At 52.8% G+C, this 27,817-nt stretch overlaps 7 protein-coding genes across 7 annotated transcripts, besides 1 other annotated feature; 4 read left to right on the top strand and 3 right to left on the bottom strand.

Annotated features, from left to right (window-relative positions):
- Nucleotides 1-2,339: 2,339 nt before the first annotated feature.
- PODANS_1_15410 (uncharacterized protein) lies at nucleotides 2,340-4,323 on the bottom strand (the record flags this gene model as incomplete). The annotated part of the gene is made up of 4 exons (XM_001906944.1): nucleotides 2,340-3,511; nucleotides 3,595-3,658; nucleotides 3,717-3,790; nucleotides 3,885-4,323. 4 exons carry the CDS (start codon nucleotides 4,321-4,323, stop codon nucleotides 2,340-2,342), a joined length of 1,749 nt encoding a protein of 582 aa, XP_001906979.1.
- Nucleotides 4,324-12,692: 8,369 nt separating this feature from the next.
- On the bottom strand, nucleotides 12,693-14,218 carry PODANS_1_15400 (uncharacterized protein; the record flags this gene model as incomplete). The annotated part of the gene is made up of 2 exons (XM_001906943.1): nucleotides 12,693-13,845; nucleotides 13,950-14,218. The coding sequence occupies 2 exons, from the start codon at nucleotides 14,216-14,218 to the stop codon at nucleotides 12,693-12,695; spliced, it is 1,422 nt and encodes a 473-aa protein (XP_001906978.1).
- Nucleotides 14,219-15,065: 847 nt separating this feature from the next.
- PODANS_1_15390 (uncharacterized protein) lies at nucleotides 15,066-16,232 on the top strand (the record flags this gene model as incomplete). Its single annotated transcript, XM_001906942.1, has 1 exon — nucleotides 15,066-16,232. The coding sequence occupies one exon, from the start codon at nucleotides 15,066-15,068 to the stop codon at nucleotides 16,230-16,232; it is 1,167 nt and encodes a 388-aa protein (XP_001906977.1).
- Nucleotides 16,233-17,709: 1,477 nt separating this feature from the next.
- On the top strand, nucleotides 17,710-18,617 carry PODANS_1_15380 (uncharacterized protein; the record flags this gene model as incomplete). The annotated part of the gene is made up of 5 exons (XM_001906941.1): nucleotides 17,710-17,762; nucleotides 17,850-17,900; nucleotides 17,970-18,019; nucleotides 18,093-18,182; nucleotides 18,244-18,617. The coding sequence occupies 5 exons, from the start codon at nucleotides 17,710-17,712 to the stop codon at nucleotides 18,615-18,617; spliced, it is 618 nt and encodes a 205-aa protein (XP_001906976.1).
- A 1,384-nt stretch (nucleotides 18,618-20,001) lies between these two features.
- On the top strand, nucleotides 20,002-21,729 carry PODANS_1_15370 (uncharacterized protein; the record flags this gene model as incomplete). The annotated part of the gene is made up of 1 exon (XM_001906940.1): nucleotides 20,002-21,729. One exon carries the CDS (start codon nucleotides 20,002-20,004, stop codon nucleotides 21,727-21,729), a length of 1,728 nt encoding a protein of 575 aa, XP_001906975.1.
- A 182-nt stretch (nucleotides 21,730-21,911) lies between these two features.
- Nucleotides 21,912-21,985, bottom strand: a tRNA (tRNA-Asn).
- Nucleotides 21,986-23,506: 1,521 nt separating this feature from the next.
- Nucleotides 23,507-24,398, top strand: PODANS_1_15360 (uncharacterized protein; the record flags this gene model as incomplete). The annotated part of the gene is made up of 3 exons (XM_001906939.1): nucleotides 23,507-23,519; nucleotides 23,576-24,056; nucleotides 24,125-24,398. The coding sequence occupies 3 exons, from the start codon at nucleotides 23,507-23,509 to the stop codon at nucleotides 24,396-24,398; spliced, it is 768 nt and encodes a 255-aa protein (XP_001906974.1).
- A 399-nt stretch (nucleotides 24,399-24,797) lies between these two features.
- PODANS_1_15350 (uncharacterized protein) lies at nucleotides 24,798-27,169 on the bottom strand (the record flags this gene model as incomplete). The annotated part of the gene is made up of 3 exons (XM_001906938.1): nucleotides 24,798-24,872; nucleotides 24,939-25,017; nucleotides 25,074-27,169. 3 exons carry the CDS (start codon nucleotides 27,167-27,169, stop codon nucleotides 24,798-24,800), a joined length of 2,250 nt encoding a protein of 749 aa, XP_001906973.1.
- Between the last annotated feature and the right edge of the window lie 648 nt (nucleotides 27,170-27,817).

Genomic DNA, 27,817 nt, shown 5'->3' with positions numbered 1-27,817 from the left:
CCGAACAAAAAAAAACCAATGAGAGGTGAATATACTGAAATTCTCAACTCCTTGGCTAGAAATCAGGTACCTGCCCAGGGTCCCCTTAAATCCGAGCTTTACCTGCCCACTTAGGCATTCAATTCGGGAGAGATCTCCATACTTAGTCAGCTCGTTACTTTACCTGAAAAACGACCCAGCCGGACCCGGATGAAGATATCCCCAACATGCATCAAACATGACTCGGTGTACCCGGTCAACTGTCTTTTGCAGTAAGATAATAATTTACCTCCAGTTCGGTGACACTTTTGGGTTGTGGGCTGGTCTCTCGGGGCAACATCACCACGAAGTTTATTCACAGCCAGCCAACCTGCCATGTAGGTACCTACCTACCTACCTATCTAATCTTGCACATGTGCACAGCGCAGGATATGAAGCACAGCACAGAGGCAGCCAAACAAAACATGAAAAACATGTCAGTCAATGGCGCTGTCCAACTTCCTTGCCGGTCAGTGTGCAGTAAGCCCGACCGGTTTGACTCAGGAGTCCCAGTCAGCAGTGTTGGTTCAGGAGCATGTTCTGTAAAGGTATTGGAACCTTTCTCAGCTCCATTGCCTACCAACAGCAAAAGTGATGGTGTCTGTGTGCCTGCATTTCATCCACCTATCTTGCCTATCCAACCACACATCAACCAAGGTTACACGTTTCTTTTTCTCCATGGAAGATCGATCTTATGCTACGTGTTCGCCATGCACCCCCAAGATGCATTATGCAGGCCCAACAACCAACCCCCTTAAACAGCAATAATCTTCAATAATAGAGTAAACCCATCTCCCCCCCCCCCCCCAAAAAAAAAAAAAGCAAACATCTGTCTGAGTCAATGATTCATCACCACGAAACAAACATCCAAGACATTGTAGTGCGAACAGATGATCTGATACTTGCAACTCAACCTCCAATTGGCCCCCTCTTTTTATGGAAATAGGTACCTTACCTGGTACCTAGATATTACCCCTTTAGGGCCTTCTTCAACAATCATCATCCTGCTCCTCCCTCCCTTCACCGCTTCCCTATTCTTCCATACTCCCAAAAATAATACATGATCGTATTCCAATTCTTCCTCACACAAACACCGGCCCGAATATCGCCAATTTTCCCTTCCTCTTCCTTCCTCAGTTCCCCTCGCCTAGATAGGTGCCCTCTCGCCCCGGCTCATCGGCCCTCAACTCCGCCTAGGCGCCCTCCAAAAGGGGGCCTTGGTCTCCTTACTCAGCCATGCCATACACACGCACACACATACACACGCATCACGTATGGGACCAACAAGGGCCCATCCGGAAGGAAAACCTTCTTTTTTTTTTGCTTTTTTTGTTTCCAATGGAAATATTCTCCGTATTCTCCGTAGTCTCCCGTGTTGGCATATGCAGGCCCTCCACCACCATATTCCTCCGATGCCAACGACTGCACAATCAGCCTCTTTCCTTTCCCCTATGCGGCTCTCCGTGCCCTTTTCTTTTCCCACCCCTCCCCCCCCTTCTTCCTTCTTCCTTCTTCCTTCCCATATGGTTCTCTTTTCGGGTCCAGATTTTGTTGGGAAAAAAGCAAGAATGCAACCATAACCCACGAAAACGCATGGATAGACTGAGGGAAAAAAAGATCAAAGAATAATAAAAAAAAGGCTAAAAGCTCCCATTCCTGAACACCTGTGTATCATGAGACCTGTCAACAACAATACAAGACAATACTAAGCAGGAAAACCATACAAGAAAAAAATATAGCAAAACCCCGTACATGAGTAAAGTCAATAACTCCAATGTCAAAAATAAAAAAATGGGCTTGCAGTTTCCATCGTTGCGTGACTTTCGGTTCCCTCTGAAATGCTGGCGAAGGCATTGCACAAAAAGGTGCTCGGCTTGTGGGTCCAGTCTACTTCTGACCAAAAAGGCCAGCCAGGAAGAGGGACATAGTTTTCTTTCCTGCGGCCCGAGAGGGTTATGATGAGGGAATTATTGTGGACTTTGCTGGACCCAAAGAAAATAGAAGAGACCAAAAGCAAGCGTTGCGTTCCATGCGCCCCCGAATGATTTGCTGTGAGATGGTCGAAACAAACCGGGAGATGCTGCATGAGCCCCCGGGGATTGGGATAAATGAACGCTCCAGTACAACCCCCCCTGCGGCTGCTATATTGATCGTCGTCATCGAATTATCGCTCTCTGTCGCTGGCTCGCCAAACCTGGGTATTATGTTCCTCCAACCCCATACCGGCGTCTTTTGGAATCTGTTGTGTGTGCTGTACTAGGTGAATGGTTGGCACAGCCATCCATCAATGTTTCGAACTTTTTCTTTTTGGTCTGTAACTGCTAGACGCTCGCGCGCTTCTTCCCGTTTCCGCGCTGCGGTCCCTCGTAGTCTTCAGCCTCGGGCCGATATTCCTCGGGCTGAAAGTTGGGGTTGTTGTAGTGCGCAACGTTGAAATGGCTGTTCCGAAACGTCGACGTTTGGAAGCTGGGTTCGCGCCATGTGTCGTTCTCCACGTACTCGGGAAGCTGGCAGTACTCGCTGAAACGCAGTGGGTGTGTCTGCAAAGGTGCTGCCGGAACTACCGCCGGAGCTGTATGGATGGGCAGCGACATGGGAACCGGGGCCGCTTGTACCGCGACAGAGACCGGAGGCGCCTGCTGAGGAGGCTCAGCAAAGGGTGGGGTCATCCAGGTTGACGTGGGACTCGGGCTGTATGCCGACAATGGTGATGGGCTGGTATCCAGAAGGGTTGGGGCTAGACCCGGTGGCGGCCCATGAAAGCCGGGAAGCATGCCGAGCACCCCCATGTTGATGCCGTAGCTAGGCATGGAAACAGGGGCGCTGGCGATATCGTAGGTGGGTGAAAATGCCACGCGATGAACCTGCACAGTAACGGGCTCGGGAATCGGCTCGGGCTCGGCAACGTAGAGAAGGTCGTAATGATCGGGACGGAACAGGAGGTAGATGATGGGTCCAAGTGTCGATGGGTGTCGGTCCCTGGCCTCCTCAGGAAACCGGTACGAATTGACTTCGGAGCCAGGACTGCGGTCAAGGTAAGCCACTTCCAAAACAAAACCGACAGGCTTGAGAAGCACATCGACCAGTAACGAGACACCAAGGTGGTCAATCTCGACCTGATGACGCTCCAGGACGTTGCTGCAATAACCCTGCACACCTGCCTCGTCCGTGACGAAAGCGCCATACGTATCCTGGTTGCCCTTCAGGTATGAACTCGCCAGCAGGCGAAAGTGGTACATGATGGCATTGCCGATCTCGGAGTCGTTGAAGGTCGCATATACCTCTCTCATGGCCTGCTCAGGGTCACCGGCAAGGGCGGCAACCCTGTCGAGGAGGAGCAATGTCTCCTCGACAAAGTCAGTATAGACATATGGGGAGTGGCCGCCAATGGTCTCGATGTAACTGTTGAGGCCCTCCAGACGTAGCTTCTCGGCCTCGATCTGGCCCTTGTTGCCGCCTTTTACCAGCGTCTCGAAGTAGCCAAAGGCAATGGCTGCAGGAGGCAGTCAGCACAAATGCCCGGAATGTGCTCGTTGGGAATCTCGAAGAAGCAGAAAAGGAAAATCGCCGACTCACCCCGCCAGCCACAGTTCCCGTCACCTTGGATCGGGCGGTAATGCGAGTAAGTCCGGGGTAACACCTGTCAAGCCATGTCAGCTAAATCGTCCGAGGCATAGAGACAGCATGCATGCACGTACCGCCGTCTTCTGGATGTATACCGGATCGGCCTTGGCATATTCGCTCGTGATGGCGGAGCTGGGCGTCTTTTCGCCTACGAATGGGCCCTGTACGCGCGGGAGAGAGAGACAGTGGTGAGCATATATGATTTTCAGTTGTTCAGGGGGCCCCGAGGGACAAGCAGCATACCTCGAGCTGGGGTTGGAATTCCCGGGCGGCCGCCTCCTGGGCGACTAGATCCTCGGGATTTGGCTCCATCTTTTGAATGGCGAAATGCGGCGGCGAGGACCGGTGATGTGTGGTAGCGGGGACGGACGAGGTGAGAGCAGAGGCGGAGGTTGCAGAGGTGGTGTGGAAGTTGAAGTGGCCGGCGGCAGAAGATGCGGGGCCGACGCCCGCAGCGTTGGCGCTTGCTGGCGTGCTGAAAATGGGCGAATAAAGCAGGGACCTGCCGGCCGCGCCTCCTACCCCAGGCCCTCCCAGCCCGCCATATCCACCACCGCGTCCACGCCGGTCCGTTAAGCGCAACGGTGTCTCATCGAATGTGTACTGGGGCAACGTCTGGGGCAGCGAGTATCCAGCCGACACTTGATGGACGAACTGGGCTGCTGGGTCTTGTTCGTACATGCCGGATTCTCTTGTTCGGTTTTCTAGCTAGAGGTATGTCCTGGTGGAGGTGCAGGTGGCTGATCGGATCACCAGAGAGCACCGGCGAGCGGCAGCAGCACAAGCAGCAGCAGCGGCAGCAGCCTGAGAGAGAGAGAGGGAGAGGGAGAGGGAGAGACAGAGAGAGAGAGAGAGAGAGATATGTATCTAAGAAAACAGGTTTGTTTTATCTTTTCTCTCTGTCTGGTGTGTGTTGCCCTACTGCGTGTTGGCTACTCCAGCGTCCCGTCGTTCGTTTGCACACACAGCCCGTTGAGGTGTGATAGGTATGTACCGTACCGTCGTGTGTGTCAGGTCTCTCTTATTATCGGATCGGGGAACCACAGCGGGACCGCCAGCGACACTTGTAAAACCGAGGAGGAGAGGTACGCATGAAAGAACAAGAACAGACGAGTATGGGTAAAAGTAAACAAAAAAACCAAAAAAATGATAAGTGATTTTCACAACGACCGACTTCACCAGCGGATGGTACCAGAGAAAGCCAAGAGCGAGAGCGACGGGCGGGCACACACAACCAAGGACCAGCTACGGTGTCAACCTTGGGAGAGGTACGTAGTATAAGAGGCGGGCGGATCGGACGGGAAGAAATGGAAAGGAGGAGGAGAGGAGAGGAGAGGAGAAGAGAAGAGACGGACGAGACGGGACGAGTTGGGATGGGAGGAAGGGGCATAATAATAATAACACACTACCCAGGTATTAAGAAACGCGACAGCGACAGACACCCGTACACGACGGGACGAGAAAAAAAAGAGAGAAAAGGCGACCTGGGACTGACTTGTGAGAGATTGGAAAGGCAAGCGAGCGTCCAAAGTCGACCCTCGGGTGGAGACAGCGTTACTGCTAGCTGCTGCAGTGCTGCTACTAGGCCCCAATTATTGCTGCCAATTAATCCGCACCCTACAGGCTGGTGTCAACCTCCCTCATGCAGTTATGCTGTCCACTACTTTTTTCGAAAATTGCCTGCCCGCCCCTGGCCACCACCCGTCGTCAGAACTCTTTTTACCTTTTTTTTTTTTGGGCTCTGTTGCTCCGTCTTCTGCAGGAGATGCCACCCCCCTCCTGGTCCTCCTCCTTACCTACCCTGGTGTTGCTTTCCCCCTCCCACACTCCCACCCCCCGGACGCACTGGCCCGCCCAGCGCAAAAACAGAGTCGGATTTGCTAATTCTCGGCGGCCTTTATTAGCTGCAAGTCCCCATGCCCATGAGGCTTGCCGGGGGTTCCCGGACTGCCGTTGACGATGAACGAGCACACCACGATGAGACAGGGGGCCATGAGGTCTGAGCTCCCGCCTTTCACGAGCCCCAACCCCAGGGCGTGTGTGTTCCGTGGGAGCAAAATGAGCGTGGTGAAAGTGACGAACTGCCTGGGCCTTGCAGCCTTCATCCTCCTGTTTGTGGGTCTCTGTGTGTGTGTGTGTGTGTGTGTGTGTATGTGTGTGTGTGTGTGTGTGCCCTTCCTTGTGCAGAGAGTGTGGGAGCTTTGAAATTCTGTCACTGCTCCGCTTCTCTTCAAAATCCTGAATGCCCCTGATCCTGGATGCTGGGAGCCCGGGGTATTGCTGGGATACCAAGGTGCCGGGGCGCCCTGCGAGACACTCGAGCCCGCTGCCCGCAACTTCAAGAAATCGGAAGAACAGGGGTGCTCAAGAAGCTCCAGCCTCCTCCCCGAGTCCAGGGCCGGGTAATTATAGGTTTCGAAGTGTAGAGGGCAAGTACAATGCCGAAGCTTGCAAAATATCCAGATGCCGCTTTGCAGGATGCGTTTGTCGTGAACAGGTTGTGTTGTAGTGCGGTGAGCCATTGATGTCAGCGCTATCGCTTGATATCCAGCAAGAAGAAAAAAAACTTGTCCAGCAGGGCGCTGTGGTGTTCAATGAGGGCTTGCCGCAAATGCCCGGCATGCAGCCTTGACAGCTGGCTCTTACACGATCACGGTGGGCAAGTAGCCGGTAGAGGTGTGTGATGTGGCTCCATGGGTGTGGCATCAGGAGATGCTGGTACCTCCTTGGTCCGAGAGAGACTGCAACTCCAACGGGCCCCTGCACCTGGTGGTATTGACGCCGATGCCGAAACACCAGTCGAGAATCAGCCAGCGGCATGGCGAGATCAGGGACGAGTACCGGTGTTGACGTGAGCGGTGACATGCCATGACTACCGGTCAACCTTTCCGGAAAGGCCCTGTCTTTTTAGTTTTCAAGGCCCTGGCCGCCGAGGATACCTCACGAAACGCTTTTGTCTCTGTCCAGTCGGCATCGGAACAGCATAGCGGAAATATTTTTTATGCCTGCCTGCCGTTCACGGAGCTCGCTGGACTCGGGCATAGTCCCCCGCCTGCTGGTCGCTTGTCCCATGTCATGGGAAAGGGCACACTTGAATAGTTAATTTATATGTACCGAAAGAGCCGTCCGTGTTGCCCGAGAACGGACCTTATGTCTTTATCTGCCACATTATACCCGCCTTCCCAAGCAAATTAACTGTGAGGTTATGTCAACACACTTTTGAACCGGGAAGAAACTTGATCTGAGCATTGCTTAGCCAGATACCGTGCGTGCATCTGGACAACCCGGGATTGTACTGGCAGAACGGGTTTCCAGATCGGACTAGCGGGTCTGATCGACATCCGTCACAAGCTGCCGTCAGGGGAAGGTGTGTTGTGCGTCTTCTGGCCAGTGCTGGAGTTGGCATCTGTGCTTCTCCAACTACATGCTACCGGGAATGTGGAGTTTACGAGCCATTCTGTAAACAACCTCCAAACCGCACCTTCAATACATAGGTTGAGGATTCCCGGCAGTTGCGCGATAACGTATCAAGTCTCATTCAACCACGATGCTCTACCCTGCCGAGTCGGATCGTCAACGTTCTTCCGGTGGGCGTTGGGCTGACGCAACGAGCATATGTCAGATGAAATATTCCTTATGCTCCTCAGTGGCACAGGTTGTACAAGTTCACATTGGAGCTCGGCTCAACTGAAAAGTGGCGCCCTCGTGTTAGGTAGCCGGTACCTCATGGCGAAGTGTTCAATCTTGAGGAAACAACGGCGTCCGCTTCATCAGCCACGGGCAAGTGCAGAAGGGAGCATTGTCGATCTGTCCAAACGCCGTACCCCCGTTTGAAGACTGCTACCCTGGCGAGCCGAGACATGGGATAGCTCAGCGTAGCGTAGCAGGAGGTTGCTCGATGACCTGGAGAATGTAGCAGTGCCAAGCCGGAGCTCGACGTGCCATGTGCCCTCTGGATGAAGCGAAGGTGCTAGCGTCTACACTCGCAGGTTGATGACAAAAGTGTTGAGAAAATCTTCCAGCGGCGATTTTGAAAGCAGGTTCACGATGCTGAAGGATGGAAGGAGACGGCGCTCTATTGGTCCTTTGCAAGGATTCCCGGACTCATCCATGCCGCAAAGTGTGCCAGCAGGAAGAGGGCTCATGCATTGGGGCTGGCTGGCATGAACTAGACCCAACCTCGGGCTTGCTGTCGTGGTGGCTTTTTCGGTTTCGTCGCCGGTTTGGTGGACTGTTGGATGTGTTGCGTTAACGGTGCCAGTCTTTCGTTCCAGTGTCGTACTGCCAGCTGCGAGCCCTCTACGCTCTCGGTCCTGGTGTCTGATTGCCAGTGATGGCTTGCAGATGAACCAATCCAAACCAGGTTCTATCACCATCGGCCGTGCATGGTGTTCTCTGACAGCCACAGGTTTGGCTCGAACTAGCTGTGGGCAGAAGGCCGAGATTCAAGCCAATATCAAACAAACTGCTCGAGGGGACGTCAATTGCTTCAATGGCGATGCACCTGTGACTGGTGAGCACTCGGCCAAGTGGGTCGTGCCGGCGGCAGACGTCAGGACGCTCATCGATCCGATTCGTGCTCGGTGACACCATCATCATAGTGCCCTACGAGGTGTGCCAGTGTACAACGAAGGGCTCTTCGAATAATGATTCTTCTTAAGGGCTGCGGGAGGCGGTCTCGACGGTGCAGCCAGGGGCACCAATTACATCTTCTCATGGTTACAAATTAGCGGGGAGCGTGCTCAAAATGTAACGTGGGTGAGCTGTCGATATTCGCCGTATCATCATCCATGGCCAGACAGCACACACCGCCGCACAATGGCACGGCAGAGATGCGGAAAGCTTGGGGCAGAAAAGCCGAGTTGCACGAGATGGAGCTGAAATGATTGAGGATGGTCTATCGATCGTGTCTAGCCCGGCAAGAGAGGTTAGTGGTGGAAAAATGCCAGTTTGAGAGTGCCGATTAGAAAAAACGCACAAGCCAACCAACTGTTTCTGGGGTTCTTTCTCCCCTAACCCGTTAGTGGTCCATGCGCTGTCCGTAGCCCCGTGGGGTAAGGAGCACTGTCTCCACCTCATCGTCATCAGGGGACTTGCCTGCCCTTGCCCCTGGCATAAACATCGCTCCACATCTTCAACGAGTTATCAACTACCGGCCGGTCGTCTGTCCGCTCCGGCGTTCCGTGTTTGACGCTTCTCAAGAACAGGTCCGGAGAGGAAAACAAAGCACTAGAGGGCTCTTTGCCCGCTTACATTCTACTAGTATTCACTTCACCATCTTCGTCAACGGCCGACCCAGTCCCATCTGCACACCATTTCTCGGGCTGGCCCTTGGCATCTGGACCATGCGCTGCAACCCAGGACCTCCCATGGATGCAACCAGCCCCTCCGCGCGCTTCACAAGGGCGGGAATTCTTGCGCTGGACGAGACAAGACCACCCGGGCAGCTCCCGCTTCACCCCATCTTGGCGGCCTTATATTCCATCCATTATCAAATCTTCAGTCCAGTTTAGCCCACCATCGCTTCAGCCCGTCCCAGCTTCGTTTCGCTCTCCCCGCTCCAAGCTCGCAGGGAGCTTGCGAGGCCGGCCACCATCCACCATCCACCATGCTTTCTCTCATGTGCGGCGCGAAACATCATGCAGGACTTTCCCAGGTCGCTCCCGAGGCATCCTGCCGCTTCCCGTGTCGTCGCAGACCATCCTCAGTGTTTCTCGGTGTGTCGGCTGATCAAGAGTTGCCAGTAGCTCGCCTCTGCTGTGCCCTTCGCTTTCTTCATTTTTCCAGCTCCTCTTGCGGGGAAGCAGATACAAGTCTGGAAGGAACCGACCATGATGCCCCCCTACCTAGACCAGCACCGCCATACGGAGTACAGAGAACCAACCGCAATCTAAATCCCCACAAAGTCAGTGCCGAACCGATACACAGCCCTCCAATCACCGACCTCCTGGGTATTATCATCATTCTTTGCGCTCCTTGCGGCTGGGGCTGTCCGCCGGCAAGTACTTGTTGACTTATGACTTGGCGTGGGGTCTCAACACCAAGCTTGCCTGTCACGATGGCACCTCCCCAGACACAACGGGCCTTCCCCGAAGTCGTGTTACGCCCTCGAGGAGGACGCCGGGATAGCAGAGATGGTGCGACTGTAAACATGCAAGCCTCTCCCATGCCATCCTCCACGACCATGGGCACACCCTTGCCAGTGAACTTCCGGAGGAGTTTTTCCGATCTGCTACCAATAGGCTGCAACTACACCAGCCTTAGACTGATGCTAATAGTAACAGAAAACTTTGTTTAGATTGCTTTCTTGTGGAAACCAAGCTAGTTGTCCAAGGCTCATCAACTTGAGAAAAGCACATGACTGTCCGTAGCGCGTGTGACGGGCACAAGCACATGCAGTCATAATTATGTCTCTATGATAACAACTATACAAAGCCTTCTTATAGATAGAGCCCCCTTTCCCTGCCCCTTAATTGTGTGCTCTATTCATCCCCCTCGGCGGACAAAACGGCGGTGACACCCTTCCCCCCTTTTTCCTCCCCTTTCACTGTGTGTTGTTGTCTCTTTGAACTCCAAGGACTGCAATACGGTCCCTATTCGTCACCGCCGCTGCAACATGCCGCCCGTTGTAGAACCGGTGGTGGGTTTTCTTGGGTACAACCGTTGCATATACCTATCCCTGACGGATACTTCCACTTCCGCCGATTAGCGGTGGTCCGGCACACGAATGATAGCTGAGGGCTTTTTTATCTAGCGGTGTATATGTCGAAGGACTTTTTTTCTTTTTTTTCCTTCAGGCATTTCCCTGGTGTCGTGTCGTCACATGTTACCTAGCAGCACACGCGGAATCGTGGTTGCTTGTCGGAGCCAAGATCTAGATCATGGTGGGACTGAGATAGATCAAGTTCGGGGTGGTGATGAGGAAGAAGAGATAAGGAAGGGAGGGGGTAGGTATACACGGAAGATTCCGAGCGTCTATATGGGCTGGTCCCTGTTGTGGAATGGTTTTATCCCACGCTGTTGTACGAGGGGAGGAGGATTTTTGAATGATCTCATGTTTTTTCAAGGCATGGGACTTTTGTGATGAGAAGGGGGGTGATGCTTTCTCCGATGCTCCTCACTATCCTGCAACGAAAGAGCAAGGGAAGTTCCGTTCAACGGCTGTAACTCACCACAAGTCGGGTACGCGTGACAGGGCAGATTCCCATCGGATTGAGTTAGACCCAAGTCGTCAGTGCCTGCAATACTACTCTCTTTGGAGATCACAGAGGTTCATTGGGAAACGGCACAAGTGTGGTCATGATGTTACCCTTGGTTGGAGTATTCATGCCTGTCGAGCACCAGTTAGAGGGGCTACCAAGTTTATGATGTTTATGCAGAGCGTGTGTGTGTGTGTGTGGGTGGGTTTTGACTGGAGTGCGGAGAGGTTGGGTGGGATTGAAGGGCGTGACTTGTAGGGCTCTTGCAGTAGAGCATATTTCAACGACGCGCTCTCGGTGCTTGAAGTCGGGGTTTGCTTACTACTGTGATGACTGACCTGCGTGAGCTTGGGTGGCTGGTCAGGGGTAGTAGTAGGCCATGGGTAGCATCCTGTCTTTGGGGTAGACTTGGATGGAAAGTCAATTCCGTCACGAAGCCCCGAGACTGTTGACATTCAAGGTCAACTTGTCAATCAAATTGGTAGAGTCTCCCACACAACTTACTACTTCTCTTCTTTGAAGGGCGGTAACTGTGCCCATTAGGGGACTTATTCTGCTCTCAACAAACTTTCTACAGTACTATCACCTGTCTCTTCACGCCAGAGTAATCCCTCTTGACACGGTACTGCAAGTCCGAAAGAAACTCTTCATCGTAATAATTCTTGGGAAATTCTCTGCCAAACCCATGTACCTAGTCAAGTAAACTCCAGCTCAGAAATGACACTAGGTTAGGTAACAGGCAGTCTAGTCGAATTCATACATTGATAGACATTCCTAGCCTGTGCTTGAACAGTCAACATGGCGATGAATGAGCATGTTGTCTCCTTAGGTAAATCTCAACGCCCAGTCAGTGAAGCCTAGCATCATCACAAAATCAAGTTGAAGTCAACAAACATTCCAACACGCCCAGTCAACCCATCCAACTATACCCGAGAGAGATACTCCATCACCCCGTCAAGTTCACAATAGACACCAAAACCCATCTCCTTCACGTCCCAAACACCAAACCAATATTCCCCCCCCTCAAGTCCGAGAGCCAAGAACTCTCCCAACCCAACAACAGAAGTATCATACCTCAGCCCGGCTTCCCCCACAAGAACAATCGAACACGACAGAAATCTTCCCACCTTTGCTACCACCCACCACCCCCGGACCCCAAAAAGCTATCGAAACCGTGTCCCATGGGTCAGCTTTCTTTGGTTTCGGCAGGTGCCTAACTAAGCCAATGTACTTATATCTGCTGCACCCTTGGAGCGGAAAAGCCCCCAAGTCTGGTACAGAGGTAAGTAGAGACGGCACACGGCACAGACGGCACAGGTCACGGACGGAAGAATTCTGGACCCAATGTGCTTACTCGAAGGTGGTTGGATACTAACAGCCAGAGTTTGGATCTGGGGGTCGTTGAACGTGCCGTTTTACGTGGGGGTGCATACATACATACATATAGGTAGGTTGTTGATCTCGGTTGTTGATATCCGCCCCCCTTTCCACCAAAGCCCCATACCTACCTATACCTACCTGCCCTCGTAAAAAATCACAAGTGGATATACACCTCCCTGATAACTTGCAAAAGAAGAGTGGATATCCCCTTTCTAAGCAAGCAGGTCAAAATACCCCCAAGAACCACAAAGAACCCGAGCAAGGAATGCTAAAGTATTTCTGTTCTCTTTAATTCTCTGCTGTGATGAATAAACCAGGGGTTCGCATACCAACCCCCAAACCCAATCTCTACCCCCTCCAACCCGGCCCCCCATCTTCCTCATCCCATAAGGCAGAATCCGCTATCAATATTCATACCATACAAAACCCATTTCATAAATCTATCGCCATATCCCCCTCCCCGAAAAAGAACTAATGAATCATCACCCCACCCCTACTCCTCCCGTCCCTCCTATACCCCGGAACCGACGGCCTCATCATCCGATCGTCACCAGAATGCATATCCATCATGATATTGTCATACGACTGCATAATCTTGAACCCCTCCGAGTCCTTGAACACAGACGTGTACAAATCCCCCACCGCGCTCGCCAGAGTCTCAATCGCCTGAATGCGATCAGCGTCGCCCTTGGACTCAATCTCAAACGTGCCAGCGTGCTCATCAATCCGGCCCTGTACCCTGCCGTCAACAATAAGGTAGCTGACAATATCCTGGACCTCCTCTTCTCCAATCTGCAGCTGCTTGGCGATCCAGCTCAACCGCATGCGAGTGTACGGGGCAATAAGCTTAAGAACGCCCTTGGTCCGCATGTTACGCGTAACCTCGTCGATGTTCTCAGCAATAAAAGGGTCCGCAAGCAGGTCCGTATTCTTCTGGAGCACGTCCTCGTACTTGTAAATGTCATCCCGTTGATATGCATCCACCAGGTCCGTCATGGCGGCGATGCGAGGGTCGTTCTTGTACGGCTTGGTCTCCTGACTGTCAAAGGGGTTGATGTCCGACTTCATGAGCATGGTTGTCAACAGCAAGTATTTGAGCACCTGGATCCGCCTAAGATCGCCGGCCTCGTCGTAGTTGCGGAAAGCTTCGAAAAAGTCGCTCTGGGCCTCTTTCCAGTTCTCCTCGCTCATGTGCATTTTGCCGCCGCACTCGCGGATGATGCCCTGAATCTTGGGATGAGGTACTGCCGACTTGACTTTCAGCGCCTTGTTGTAGAGAATCTTGAGCTGGTTGTTGTTGCGCATCGCCGAGTACATCTGAATCTCCAGGGCGTAGATCTCGAGAGAATATGTGCCTTTGCTGGGGTCGTCAGTTCCGTCCTCCTTCTGGCAAGCCTTGTGAAGCTCCTTGATCTTCCGGGTCATGGCGTGGTAGTCCTTTCGATCGAGCAGTAGCCTGGCGAGCTTGATGTTGGTCTTGAGCCATAGACGCTCGTTGTTGGTGTTCTGGAAGCATTTGAGGGTTTCGGAGTAGAATTGCTCGATGAACTTGACCGCTGCCGGGTTGTCGGCTCCTTTCTCGACATAGTTGAGCATATTGTCGATCGACTTCTCTGAGTAGTTTCTGGTGACGGACGATTTGACATATGTGAGGAGCTCCTTGTAGTGATCAAGAGCCTAGATGGAAGCCGGTCAGCATGTGTCGACCCATCTGTTCCGGATATTCACGATGCACTCACCTGTTGATACCGGCCGAGCTTAAACTCCAGCTTGATGGCTTGCTTGAGGCCTTTGAAACCCCATTCTCCCTTCTCTGGTTCTAGCGATGGAATACTGAGAAACTCCGTGATGGCCTCTTCGGGATCGCTCGTCTTGGTCTGTTTCGCATTGTAGTATTTGTTCTCGATGTCGACATCACCGCTGTCCTCCTCCTCCTCGTCTTCGTAGTCGAAGTCGTAGTCCTCATCAGAGGCTTGCATGAAATCGTCGTCAGACATGATGATGACTGAGTCGTTTACCAATCGATCTGGTACCTAATTGGTGTGGCGATGATGTGGTGTCGCGAGTTTGGGAGCTCCGAAAATCGAGAGTTGTTGTTTCCAGGATAGCTCCCCGCTGGAGGTTGTTCCAGGCAGTTGTGGTAAGGCTGAAGGTGATTGGGATGGTGGGGATCTGGTTGCCAAGTGTGGGGTAGTGCTGTGGGCCGCGCAAGGGTACGAGCCGGTTCCCGCTATTTGCATATTATCTCATGGGAAACAATTTCGAGACATGTGCAAAACATGTATTGATAGATGCTTGGGGCTACTCTTCCAAGTCGGAAAGCAACAGGTCCCCTTACTTTCTCTGACTACCCAAATAGTAGCTCAGAGTCCAAGTGCCTTTTCTTTGGTTATTTTCGCCTTAAGCAAGAGATCCAATGTAGGCAGGAAAATGGAGACTACGACAAAGCAAAGGGCTGAAATGATATTCAGCAGACCTCTTGAGCATATTTAAAGATCCTCAAAAGTTTGCTCGCTATTCCAAGACACCTCTCTGCTATCTTAAGTGGTCGATTGATCATTCTTTCAAATTGCTAACACGGTTGAGAAAGTTTGAAATGTTGGCCTCGAAACGCGCAAGTGACATGTAATTCACTGGGTAAGCGCCAGGGTTAGGGTCCAGCATTCATGTGGCACTTGGGCCCGAAAGCTAAGACCCCTGCATCCATGCTAGCCCCACAATTAATTGCGGTCGCAAAACACCTATCACTTTCGCCTCTTCTCTGCTCACTGCGTTTTGTTTCCACCAACAACATTTCCATCACCCACTTCAACGCAGCGTGAGAGCATCAACAATACCGACAAGATGGGTTCCGGAGACCTTAACATGAAAAAGAGCTGGCATCCCCAGCGGTCAGCCAATCTCGCAGCCACTCAAAAGGCCGAAGCCGAAGCGATTGCCGAACGCAAGAAGCTCCAACAGCGACTCCAGGAGATTGAAGAGGAGCGAAAAAAGGAGGAGATTCAAAAGGCGCTCGAGGCGGCAGGCGGCAAGCGCAAAATTGATCGCGTCGAATGGATGTACGCTGGGCCGACTGGGCAGGCTGGAGATGCCGCGGAAAACGAGGCCTACCTGCTGGGGAAGCGCCGCATCGACAAACTGCTTCAGGATAACGAGGTGAAGAAGCTCTCGAAGCAGTCTGCGATCGAGGATGTTGCTGCGACCCCAGCTATCGCTAACCCTCGAGATGTCGCCGCAAAGATTAGGGAGGACCCACTGCTGGCGATTAAGAGACAGGAACAAGAGGCATATGAAAAGATGATGAACGACCCAGTCAAGAGGAGGCAAATTTTCGCGTCGATGGGTATCGAAGACCCCCAGTCATCCAAGAGCAAGGAAGAGAGGAGGCACAAGCATCGCTCCCACCATCACCGATCACACCGTCACCGTGACGACGACAAAGATGGCGAGAGGCGTTCCCGACGGCACAGGTCAGAATCCAGGGACAGATCCAGGAGTCCTCGACGACGCGACTCTCGCGATGATGATCGACGAAGACGCAGAAGAGACTCACCCGAGCGCCGCGGTAAAGACAGAATAGACAGCCGCGACAGAAGAGACAGCCGTGATAGGAGAGACAGTCGCGACAGGCGGGAGAGCCGTGATGGAAGGGATAGCCGCGATAGGAGAGACAACTATGAAAGACGAGACAACCGCGGCAGACGAGAGAATGACGAGAGACGGGACAGGCCTCGCCGGGATTTTGAAGATCGCAGTGGCAACCAGGACCGCAGCGCGCAGGAGGAGGAGCGTGCGCGTAAGCTTGCCGCCATGCAAGAGGCGGCTACCGACCTGGACAAAACCCGCCAAGAGAGGCTTGCTGCCATCGAGGCTCGAGAGCGGGCAGAAAAGGAGGCAGAGGACTTGGCTCGTCAGCGCAACAAGAGATACGGTGGTGATGCTGGGTTTGCCAACAAACTTCACAGCAGAGCGGCCGAGATGAAGATTGCAGACCGGGCGGAGCGACGGTAACAGGTTTTAGGTCTCATGGGACAAGGATGTAAGGTTATGGAGTGGTATTCGGCATAAGGAAGCATGTTTATGGTTTTAAAATACATTTGATACCCGGAGAACAGGTCAGTTCTCGCAAAGATGGTAGTTGGGTAGGAGGAAGGAGAAGTTTGTAAGGATATATCCTCGTCGGCCGCAGAAGTCTGTTCATTTAAGATACAAGGTTCATCGTTGGTGGAAGCCCGCGTCAAGAATGATACCCTGGTTTTAGTATCGAGAACAACTATACCGCCAAGGTCAGGACTGATTTGGCACAAGGTGAACTGATCATAGGGCGGGAGACTTTTTGTTGAAACTTCCAGGTGGGTTATCTGTCGAACTGAATGCCGTCTGCATGTGAAGAGGAGAGGGATGCCGAGAGCTGAGCAAGTTATAGGCAATCGATATCTGTCTTTATTGATGCAAGTTCACTGCCTGGCGGGAATCTAGACGGGAAGGTGGTGGGGTGGCGGGAGGGTGTCATCGAGCTGTTAGTTCTAAGGGAATACTCATCATGGAAGGTGAGTGGTGAGAGTAAGCAGTTAGCACGATACATTCTAGCCGACTGAAGGGATTTCGAAGGGTTACCCAATCGGACAAGCACAGGATACTAACACAACGTATGTCAGGTAGTTATGCTTTAAAGACAATTTCTGGATCTTAAGATATCGCATTCTGATGCTCAGGAGAGCCCTACCACCAAAATCCGCCCCCCCGACGTTTATAAATTCGCCGGCAGGCCCTAGTGAGCGCTAACACTGAACCGAGTCGCGCCCCACAGCCACAGCGCTACCCCCCATTTCCCAAATCCGCACCGTGCCCTTCATGGTCTGGAACTGGCAAGCTGGAAAGCCGCTAATACTTGGCTATGAACCTCGAATATCCACTGTGGGCAGGGGCGGGTCGTCACTGGTGCGCTGCCAATCTCGCTGACTTCATCTCCGGCTTCAATTTCACCCCCCGGATCTATCTTGGAGCCTCCCACGTTCCCAAGTCCCTTCCGCTCATTTTCTGATTCTGACCTCCAAACCGGCGTCGCGCATTCTGTACCGAGTAACACACATTCGCTCACTGCCGCCGCCCAAACCACCGCCGTCTTCTGCACGCGCCTGCTCGAGTACTTTGTTCAATTGACACACACTTGACCCGCCCGCCGTCCGTCACCTGCCTGCCTGCAACTTCTGGTGTCCCAAACCTTCGTCCACTGCTTTTTTACTTTTTCAAACTACTATTTTATCTCGCCCCGACAGTTCGGATCGATCCACAGTCCGACGTCCATCGCAAAGAAACCGAATTCAATAGAGATAGTACCACTCGCGCGCGCAACGAACAACGCACCTTGCTTTTGCTACTGCCACTGTCTTTGCCATAGCCCACGCGCTGCCGTCCCAACTCACCACCAGGTCCATCCGCATACCGAAGCAAGTATCCCATTTCCTGTCTCGCCCACACTCGCACAATGCCTTGCGGTCTCGGGGGTTCCAAAACAGTGCAGCGCAAGCTCGTCTTGCTGTAAGTTGCCCCGATTGGTCTTGTGGAGCTCCTCGGAGCTTTCACCATGATGTCTGTGCAGTCCATCTAACCTTGGTCCCGAAACAGCGGCGACGGTGCTTGCGGAAAGACATCGTTGCTCAATGTCTTCACCAGAGGGTATGTTGTTGTCTGCGCAATGTTGCCGCCCCTATCTTGACGAGCAATATACTCAACTTTGACCCACAGCTACTTCCCAACGGTCTACGAGCCGACGGTTTTCGAAAACTACGTCCATGGTGCGTTTTTGGAGGAACATCCAATGAGGAGAGTCAAAGGCTCTGGGACTTGCGCTAACTGGGAGGTTGATAGATATTTTTGTTGACAATGTTCACATTGAGCTTTCACTGTGGGACACAGCCGGCCAAGAAGAATTCGACAGACTACGAAGTCTTTCCTACGGTATATCCCACAGCCACACGTCGTACGTCATTAGTTGACGGTGTACTGACAATAAGCCCAGATGACACCGATTTGATCATGCTTTGCTACTCGGTCGATAGCAAAGATTCGCTTGAAAACGTCGAGAGCAAATGGGTGGGCGAGATCGCCGATAATTGCCCAGGGGTGAAGCTTGTGCTGGTCGCGCTAAAGTGCGATCTCCGCGAAGGGAACGAGGAAGAGGATGGTGCCAACGAGGACGGCAACCCACGAGAAAAGAAGCCTATGATCAACTACGACCAAGGACTCGAGGTTGCGCGCCGAATCCACGCCCTCCGGTATCTCGAGTGTTCGGCCATGCGCAATAGGGGAGTTAACGAGGCCTTCACCGAAGCCGCGCGGGTTGCCTTGTCTGTGAAGAAGGAACGAGACGAGTCCAAGTGCACCGTCATGTAACGCACTCTCTCGGCCAGTCAACCACCCACGAGGATCGGCCGGGCACACGAATGCCCATGCTTCATATCACGACCATATCATCACAGCAACACCGGGCGTTGGTCCTTTTATGGTGTTCTCAACAGACCAATTTTGTTTTTCGGTATCATTCTTCCGCAGATGTTTTTTGGGTTAAAGAATCCAGACGACTCCGGCGCTTCACGAGGCAGTTTCATTTGTATTGTACATATATATATTTTTTTTTCCATCGGGTCCGCAAAACGACGAGAGGGGTATGTGATCACGTACTGCTCAACACCAGTCTGGGGTTCTCAAACATCCAGATAAGACGCAGAAGAATCTGGGGGCGAGTCATTTGGAGGTGGAAAAGGCACATGTCGGGGTGGTTTTTGGGAGATCAAGAGGTTGCCGTGTTGCGAGGGGCTTGAGGTTTCGCTTCTGTAAAATGTTTTTAATCTGTCAAATTGTTCTGAGGCGTGTTTTTTTGTTGCTCATTGTGTCCTGCGAATCGAGAAGAGGCTGCTGCCATAAAGGAGTAGATCGTTATCGAGTTTGCAGCTATACACATGACCATATCGGATACACCCTGTGCGAATGGTCTTTTCAGTTCGACGATGCAATTGTTTGGCTTTTCAGCACTGATAACGCACAGCGATGATCTTGAGCTCATCATTGGTTCCCAACTCTGGGAACAAGAGTGAGAGATAGGGCAGGCTGAGGCAACATCTCCGACACCTCTCTCCTTTTCCCCGCGGAGGTGAGTGGAAGTCGGCCCCTAATCGGAGCAAGCGAACGCGGGGTGGCGATAAGGCGATAAGATGGGGGGTACCCCCTGAAATTCGGAACTCGTGAAATGGCGTCAGCGGCCGCTAACCGTGCTAAGAGGCAGCTTCTCCGCCAAAACAGAAAGAATTTATTCGTGTAAGTCGAGAAGCGAGGCCTGTGACTGGCTGGTTTGCCTCTGAGGCTTCGCGTGCTTCATGGGCTTACATAAAGAGTTTGAGTATCCCACGCATGATGGGAAGAGTCACCAGCGGAGATTCAAAAGATATTTGTAGAGTTGCAGCCGGGGACAGCTTGACATTGGACAGGGAGGTGTAATTCTCGGAGGCTTGAACGGTTCCTGAGACGGGATACTGGGGATGCTTAAAAAGATATCTCTCGACCCGGCTTTGTTCTTGACCACAGCACTGTTTTTCTTTTTTTCTTCTCTTTTGAGTCAAACAAGCTCCAACTTTTGCTCCTGAGTTGAAGGCTATACTTGAGTCTCTTATCATCACACGATACTTTCTATATGGTTGTCATCTCAGTTGACAGCCTCACCAGCAGCTGAACTCATCATCCCCGCTGGTGTCGGATCATCAACACCTTCGCAAACTTCACAATGGCCGCCAACCCACCATTACCCTCACCAACACCAATCTCCCTCCTCACAGCCCAACACTCAACAGGCCACACCCACCTCATCATCGGCTCCAACCCCCTCGCCGCCTCCCGAGCAACCCACTCTCTTTCTGCTGGCGCGAAGCCAATCCTCGTCTCCCCCACCCCCCCAGAAGAACTTCACTACACCCTCACCCAATACATCACCTCGGGCCAGCTAACCCACCTCTCCCGTCCCTTTGAGTCAACCGACCTCTTCACCCTCGGCCGCGAAGAAGTCGACAACGTAGTCGACGCAGTCTTCATCACCCTCTCCCCAAAGGACCCCTCAGTCCCTCAAATCTCAACCCTCTGCAAAAAGAACCGCATCCCCGTCAACGTCGTCGACTGCCCTTCACTATGCAGTTTTTCTCTTCTCTCCACCCACCTCGACGGTCCTCTGCAAATAGGCGTCACCACCAACGGCCGGGGCTGCAAGCTCGCTTCTAGGATAAGACGAGAAATCGCCGCCAGCCTGCCCCAAGGTCTCGGGAGCGCGGTCGCCAGGTTGGGCGATGTCAGGAGGAGGATCATCGCCGAGGATAAATCCTCTTCTTCTTCTGGGTTGGACTCGGAAGGTCTAGACGACAGCGTCGACCAAACCTCTGATTTCAACAAGCTCGTCCTCGAGGGCAAAGAGAGCGAAGAGGAGCAGAAGACTAGGAGGATGAGGTGGCTGAGCCAAGTGTGCGAGTACTGGCCTCTGAGACGGCTGGCGGCGATAAGTGAGGAGGAGATACTGGAGGGGGTTCTCAACTCGTACCACCAGTCACAGCAACAAAAACCATCACTGACTGGTGGTGATGGGCCAAGAGATAAAATCGGGAGGGTCATCCTCGCGGGAAGCGGGCCGGGGCATCCCGATTTGTTGACGAGGGCGACGTACAAGGCGATTCAATCCGCTGATTTGATCCTGGCCGATAAACTTGTTCCTGCCGGGGTGTTGGATCTGATTCCCCGCCGGACACCGGTTAGCATCGCGAAGAAGTTTCCCGGGAATGCGGACAGGGCACAGGAGGAGTTCCTCGAGCAGGCTTTGGCTGGGGTGAAGGAGGGGAAGACAGTCCTCAGACTGAAACAAGGGGATCCGTTTATTTATGGACGGGGAGGGGAGGAGGTGCAGTATTTCAGACAGCACGGGCTCGGTGACAGGGTGGTGGTTCTACCTGGGATAACGAGCAGCTTGTCGGCGCCGCTGTTCGCGGGTGTGCCGCCTACGCAGAGGGACGTGGCGGATCAGGTGCTGGTCTGCACCGGGACGGGCAAGAAGGGGAAGGCGCCGGTGCCGCCTGAGTTTGTGGAGAGCAGGACGGTGGTGTTCTTGATGGCGCTGCATAGGATCACTGGGCTGGTTGCTGAGCTGACGGAGTATCTTCCTGAGGAGCAGGAGGCTGCGGAGGTGAAGGGGAGGAGGAAGTTGTGGCCGGTTGATACGCCGTGTGCCGTGATTGAGAGGGCGAGTTGTCCTGATCAGAGGGTTATCAGGACCACGCTGAAGAGGGTGGCGGAGGCGATTGAGCAGGAGGGGAGCAGGCCGCCTGGGTTGTTGGTTGTGGGGAGGGCGTGTGAGGTCTTGTATACACCTGAGAAGGGGAGGTCGTGGCTGGTGGAGGATGGGTTCGAGGGGCTTGATTTGGAATTTGGGAATGATTTTGCGGCTGGTGCGCTCGGTGTTGCTGGGTTGGCATAAACAGGGGCCTGAAGAGAGATGCTTTTGGCTATACTGTAGATATTTGAAGCCACAACTGGCGATACCAAACACACACCAACACATTATTTAATAGCATGAACACCACAAAAATGTAAAACACCATGAACATATTCGTTCTGCCGCCATGAGTAGCAAAAATAACCCTCAAATGTAAATAACAACTCCTCCGGGAAGGCTCGAACTTCCAACCTCCTGATTAACAGTCAGACGCGCTAGCCAATTGCGCCACAGAGGATGTTGATGTTGTGGTAGGTGGAGTATGGCCTCAAGATAGCGGCATCCTGGCTGAATTTGTGTTACACTCTCTGGACTTCTGTCTTGTTCACCTTCTTCGACGATGCATCAGAGTCCTGTCCACCATTCACTTACACCAGGGCTGAAGTCTGAATATCTGAACCGCGGATCGCGCAAAAACCGCGAGTCTTTCTTCCATGTCTCAAGTGACTTCTCAGATCCGCGCCCTCGTCTGCTCTGCTACTGTATGTCTCACACCTAATCCAGCGTCCAGCTCAACGTCACGCCACGTACTACTTCCAAACCTCATGATAAGACCGATGATGGGATGACAGTTGGAAGCACAAGAAGTGAGGTCTCCGGCATCTTGTGGTTTGCAGGCTTTGACAGGCAGCACAGAAGCTTTCAGAATATTCCTTCAAGGAATACGCATCTCGGCGCGGTGCATTCGGAACGCGGTTCCCAATGGGTTTGCAAAAAGATGAGCTGGATCGGATGACGTTGCCCAAGAATTCCTTTTACAAAATCGTGGGGTCCTTTGATCGACGCCAGCTGGTGCGGGGCTTTATCTGTGGGTTGTGATTGGTTAGAAACAAAAGTCAAGGGGTGTGCCGCTAAGAAAGTTGATGGAGCGCATGCGTCATTCCATGCAAAAGAAGTCCCCACATCAGCTTCGTCCTTTCATCCCATATCACGAGCAATGTGTGAAAGCTCTCACCAATGCTTTGGCTTTTTGCTGGCAAAGATGATTGACACGCAGAGCTTGGGCTGATATTAGTCATGGCCGTGAATGCTCACCTGATATCAACTGGCTCTTCTGGCTGTGACGGGAGCAAAAAGAAGCATGATCCCCACTCCCCGCCCCGTTACTCCCATCGTCACTACCAATTGCTTGCTATATCCCACCGGTCTTTCTCCCGGTTGCTCTCATTTTCTCTGTTCACTTACATACCTAACCAATTATCAAACTCACTCATATACATACCTAGAGACCTCCTCTGCTCATACTGTTTGCCGTATCCTTATGCTTTAATCTCTAATCCTGCTCTCACACCTGAGTCGCACACGAGCTTCCTACCTAGTAGCTTCACATTCCTCACACCGTCCCTTGCTGCAACCACTTAACACGAAAACCCTCCCCCTCAAGGTACGCGACTCTCATTTTCTACCCAAAATCCCCACACATATACAACGTTGCGCGCCCATCCATCCGATCACGTATCCGATCCGATCTGATCCCGTGTGGTGCCCATCTCATATCCACCACCAAAAAAGTTGTGACGCAACGGGTTTCCTGACTCGGGGGGGGCCTTCTCTTTGTCACTTGTCCCAGTAGTGGTACGCTACCCCTCAAGCCGTCAAGTACAACGTCGACGTTTTGAACCCTTCTTTTCTTTCCACTCCTTTGGGTCATTCATTCAAGTCGCGACATATTTCTTCTTTCTTTCACCATTCCGACACATCAACTCACAGTCCTATCACAACCACCAACCAACACTGGTCACGCCATTAACTATTCAAAATGGCAGCAGGCCGTAAGTCTTCCTTCCCACCACCGCCCCAACAATCATCACTAATTTTCCCCTCCCAGGCCTCATCTCCCTCCTAGCCACCCTCTTCCTCTCCGTCTCCCTCCTTCTTCTTTGGTTCACCCTCCTCTCAGGCATAACCTCCACCTCCCCCCTCCGCCAAACCTACTTCCTCCGCGCCGACACATCCGGCATAACCGGCGCCCGGGGCATATCTCAGTGGACATATTTCCGCATCTGCGGGATAGACAACACCGACTGCGGCCCTGCCCGTCCCGGGTTACCGTTGGGTGACGCCTGGGCTACTGATGCGGACAATGTGCCCCAGGAACTGATTGGGAGTTATGGAGGCGGCACGACGAGCTACCAGTATTGGTACCTGTGGCGATTTGGCTGGGTTTTCTATCTCATCGCCTTGTTCTTTATGACTTGCGCGTTTTTGGGGAGCTGGCTGGCTTGTCTGGGACGGTTGGGGGCTGGGTTGATTGCGACGGTTAGCAGTGTGGGGTTGTTGTTTCTGAGTGTGGCTGTGGCGCTGATGACGTGAGTTTTCATTCTTTTGATGATACTGTATGCGCATGAGAGGAAAAGCTAACGGATATTATCTATAGGGCTACTTTTGTCAAGACACGTAACGCGTTTATTGCTGATGGGAGGAATGCTGATTTGGGGGCGTACGGGTTTGGGTTCAGCTGGGGAAGCTGGGCGGCCATGTTTATTGCTACGGTTCTGTACTGCGTTGCTAGGAGGGGGCACGCGAGTGACGGGGTGGGGAGGACGAACAAGAGGTGGTCGGGCAGCACCTTTGGCCGTAGGAAGAGCTCGGGGACGGCCGGGTCGAGGAGGAGTTGGGATGGGAGGAGAGTTAAAGATGAGTATGCTTAAGTCTTTCTTTTTTTCTTTTCAGTCGTCGTCGATTTGGGGGAATGAAGAGCGATGAGAAGATATACCATTTTGAGAAGGGAGGGGTGTGGCGGGATATGAAAATGAATGATCAAGTTTGCTATTGGCGAAGAAAGCGATCAGGTGGTTCTTTGGACAGGTGAGAATTCTGTATGATTAGTGTCGGTAGTCTGATAGTGGAAAGAAAAAAAAGGTTAAAGTCACATTGAGGCACCAGAGGTACAAATGATTGAAACGGGATGAAAACTGTTTTTGCTTGCTGGCCTTGTTTACTGACGCTCATCATATCTTATCTACCATCTAACAAGATAGGTAGACGCGTGCCAAATCTTCAAATCTGCAAATCATCCCTTCATCTTATCGTAAACTGAGCAGCTTTTTTTATTCTGAGCCAGCAGCCGGTGTGGCATCTGGATCTTCAAAGAGCACAAGTACTGTACCGGCCTTGCAGATATCCTATCGACAAATATTAGCATGAGCTTGTTCATGATACCAGAGAGGGACAGGGTATGTATGACTTACGCCTTCCTTATGCGCCAGCTTCTTGACTGTGCCCTTCTGTGGTGATCGAATAACAGTCTCCATCTTCATGGACTCGATGCTATTCACCCTTGTATCAGCCAACCGATCGCAACTCAAAAGAATCAGAAGACTTACACAACCAACGGAGCACCCTTCTCAACCTCTTGTCCTTCCGAGACCTCGTTCCTCAAAATCTTGCAAGGCATAGGTGCCACCACGCTCGCGGCAGCCTCCTTCAGACCAAGCGCCTTCTCAAACCATCCCGGCTGCACAAGAGTAAGCTCCGTCTTTTCACCGAGCTGGAAGACGGCCAACTTCTCCGGGGCGCCGGGGTCCTGAACAAGTGTTGTTTCGACACGAGCCCGAGGGAAGAAGGTTGTCAGTTGTGACTTGTGCGAAGCAGCCACCGCCGACCCGGGTTCGGAGATGATATTCTCGTAGACAACTGGCGAAGCGGTTGAGGCGTCTGTGCTTCTGGAAACAGAAACGTTGTAAAGGGAGTGGCCCCGCTGGGTAACTTCCACTTGGACAACTTCAGGAGCCTCATCTGAGGTTTCGGCAGCTGCGTCGTCTCGCTTGACCTGGAAGGCGAATTTCCTCGACCCTTGAGTGGCAGCTTCGCCGAACCCAAGGGTCTCACCGTGAGGTCCTGATGTTGTCTTTTTGGTTTGGGAGGTAAACAGGCCGAGAGCGGTCTGGGCGAAGACCTCGTCTGAGACGTGTTTCCGCTCAAAGAGTTCGTCTTTCCACTTCTCGATGAAGCCTGTCTCGACGTCACCTTCCACAAATGCCTGGCTTCGGCAGAGACGCTTGAGAAACTCAATGTTTGTGCTCAGACCGACGACTTCGTATTCCTGCAAAGCAAGCTCGAGCTTGCGGATGGCAGTCTCTCGATCGCGGCCGCGGACAATCAGCTTGGCAATCATACCGTCGTATGCCTCGGAAACGGTGTCACCCTCGACGAAACCAGCATCGATTCTGATATCCTCGCTGACCTTGGGCGTAATCAGGTGAACCAGCTTGCCGGAGTCGGGGAAGAAGCCCTTGTCGGGGTTCTCGGCGTAGATACGGGCCTCGATAGCCGCACCACGCTCATGGATCCGCGCCTCGATCTCGTCCTGGGTCAAGGGGAGTCTCTCGCCAGCAGCAACCCGGAACTGCCACTCGACGAGATCTGTGCCGGTGACCATCTCACTGACAGGGTGCTCGACCTGCAACCTCGTGTTCATCTCCATGAAATAAAACTTCCCAGTATCTTTGTCGAGAATAAACTCAACCGTTCCCGCCCCAACATAGTCCACCGCCAACGCCGCCTTCCTCGCCTTATCCCACAAATCATGCCTCGTCGCATCATCCAACACCGGCGCCGGGCTCTCCTCCAAAATCTTCTGATGTCTCCTCTGCACACTGCAATCTCTCTCGCCCAGCGCCACGCAGTTCCCATACCTATCCGCAAACACCTGCACCTCCACATGCCTCGGCCTCACGACATACTTCTCCACAAGCATCACCTCCCCACCGTCGCCAAAACTCGCCCTCGCCTCCTGCCTAGCACTGGCAATCTGCGCCTCAAACTCCTCATCCTTGAGGACAATTCTCATGCCCTTTCCACCACCACCCTTGACACTCTTCAACAGCACCGGGTACCCAATCTCCCTCGCGTGTCCCCTCAGCTCCTCTACGCTCTGTTCCGGCCCATGATACCCCGGAACACAAGGCACACCAGCTGCATTCATGATGATCTTACTCCTCGCCTTATCACCCATATCCAACATGGCCTTTGGCGGCGGCCCAACAAACACTATCCCCGCATCCTCACACGCCTGGGCAAAAGTGGGGTTCTCACTTAGGAAGCCGTAACCAGGGTGAAGAGCCTCGATGCCGTGCTTCTTGGCCAATTCGATAATCTGCGGCCCGTTGAGGTAGCCCTTTGTGTTTGGCCCCAAGGCAAGGGAGTTGGGAGTGCACTTGGCGTGCTGGGAGGAGGCGTCGATGTCGGTGTAGAGGGTTGTGGTGCGGATGCCCATGGAAGAGGCGGTGCGGGCGATGCGGAGGGCGATTTCGCCGCGGTTGGCGATGAGGAGGGACTTGATGGGTGTGATGCTTGTCACGTCGTTGGAGGCCGAGGGGTGGGTTGATATTGGTGCGGAAAAGATTCTGGGAGGAGCTGGGAGGGAGGTTGGTGGGCGTATCGCCCGGAGACGGTGGGAGTTGCGTTTGAGGGAGCGCATGATCAGATTCAAGGGGACAAGAAGATATGCGCAAGGAGGTTCAATGGATGGGTTTGGGTATCACATAGTTTGGGAAGAAGGAGAAAAAAAAGGAAGATCGCAATGGCATTCCTGCCGACTTTGTGGAAGGGAGGTGATAGTCCCGAGGTCAACTGGATGCAGGGCCGAAGGTAGCCGTTCCCCTCCCCTTGCCAGCCAAGCCCCTGATCGCTGCGGCTTTGCGCTCGTGACCTGGGCTAGTTAATCTGAATTGGGAATGTGGTTGTGAATTGCTGTTATTTGTCCAGTTGGTCTAGATAACCTCATTAATTTTCGCTGTTTGCTGATGTTTTGCTGGGAGCTCCAACAACGGACTGAAGTTAAGTCTGGAAAACGGCTTCCCCAAATGCCCCAGATAGAACAACGTCATCACTGCAACGCAGTGACCAGGGGTCTGGGCCTTTCCCCCGCATTAGTCATCCCCAGCTGGGGTATACAGGCCGCTGGAGCTTCCTCACCCCACCCATCTCGACGACGGAAGATCTTGACACATCCAAGGACACCATTGACCGTGGGCAATTTCTTTGTATAAGCTGATACTTGGCTCTCGCAACTCACCAGCCTTACAGGCTCTTCAGTGTAATCACAGGCCCCATCAAATACAAACCA

This window comes from Podospora anserina, chromosome 1 (genome assembly GCF_000226545.1).
Source record: "Podospora anserina S mat+ genomic DNA chromosome 1, supercontig 4".
NCBI classification, from domain to species: domain Eukaryota; kingdom Fungi; phylum Ascomycota; class Sordariomycetes; order Sordariales; family Podosporaceae; genus Podospora; species Podospora anserina.
This window is presented reverse-complemented; position numbering and strand designations above follow the sequence as displayed.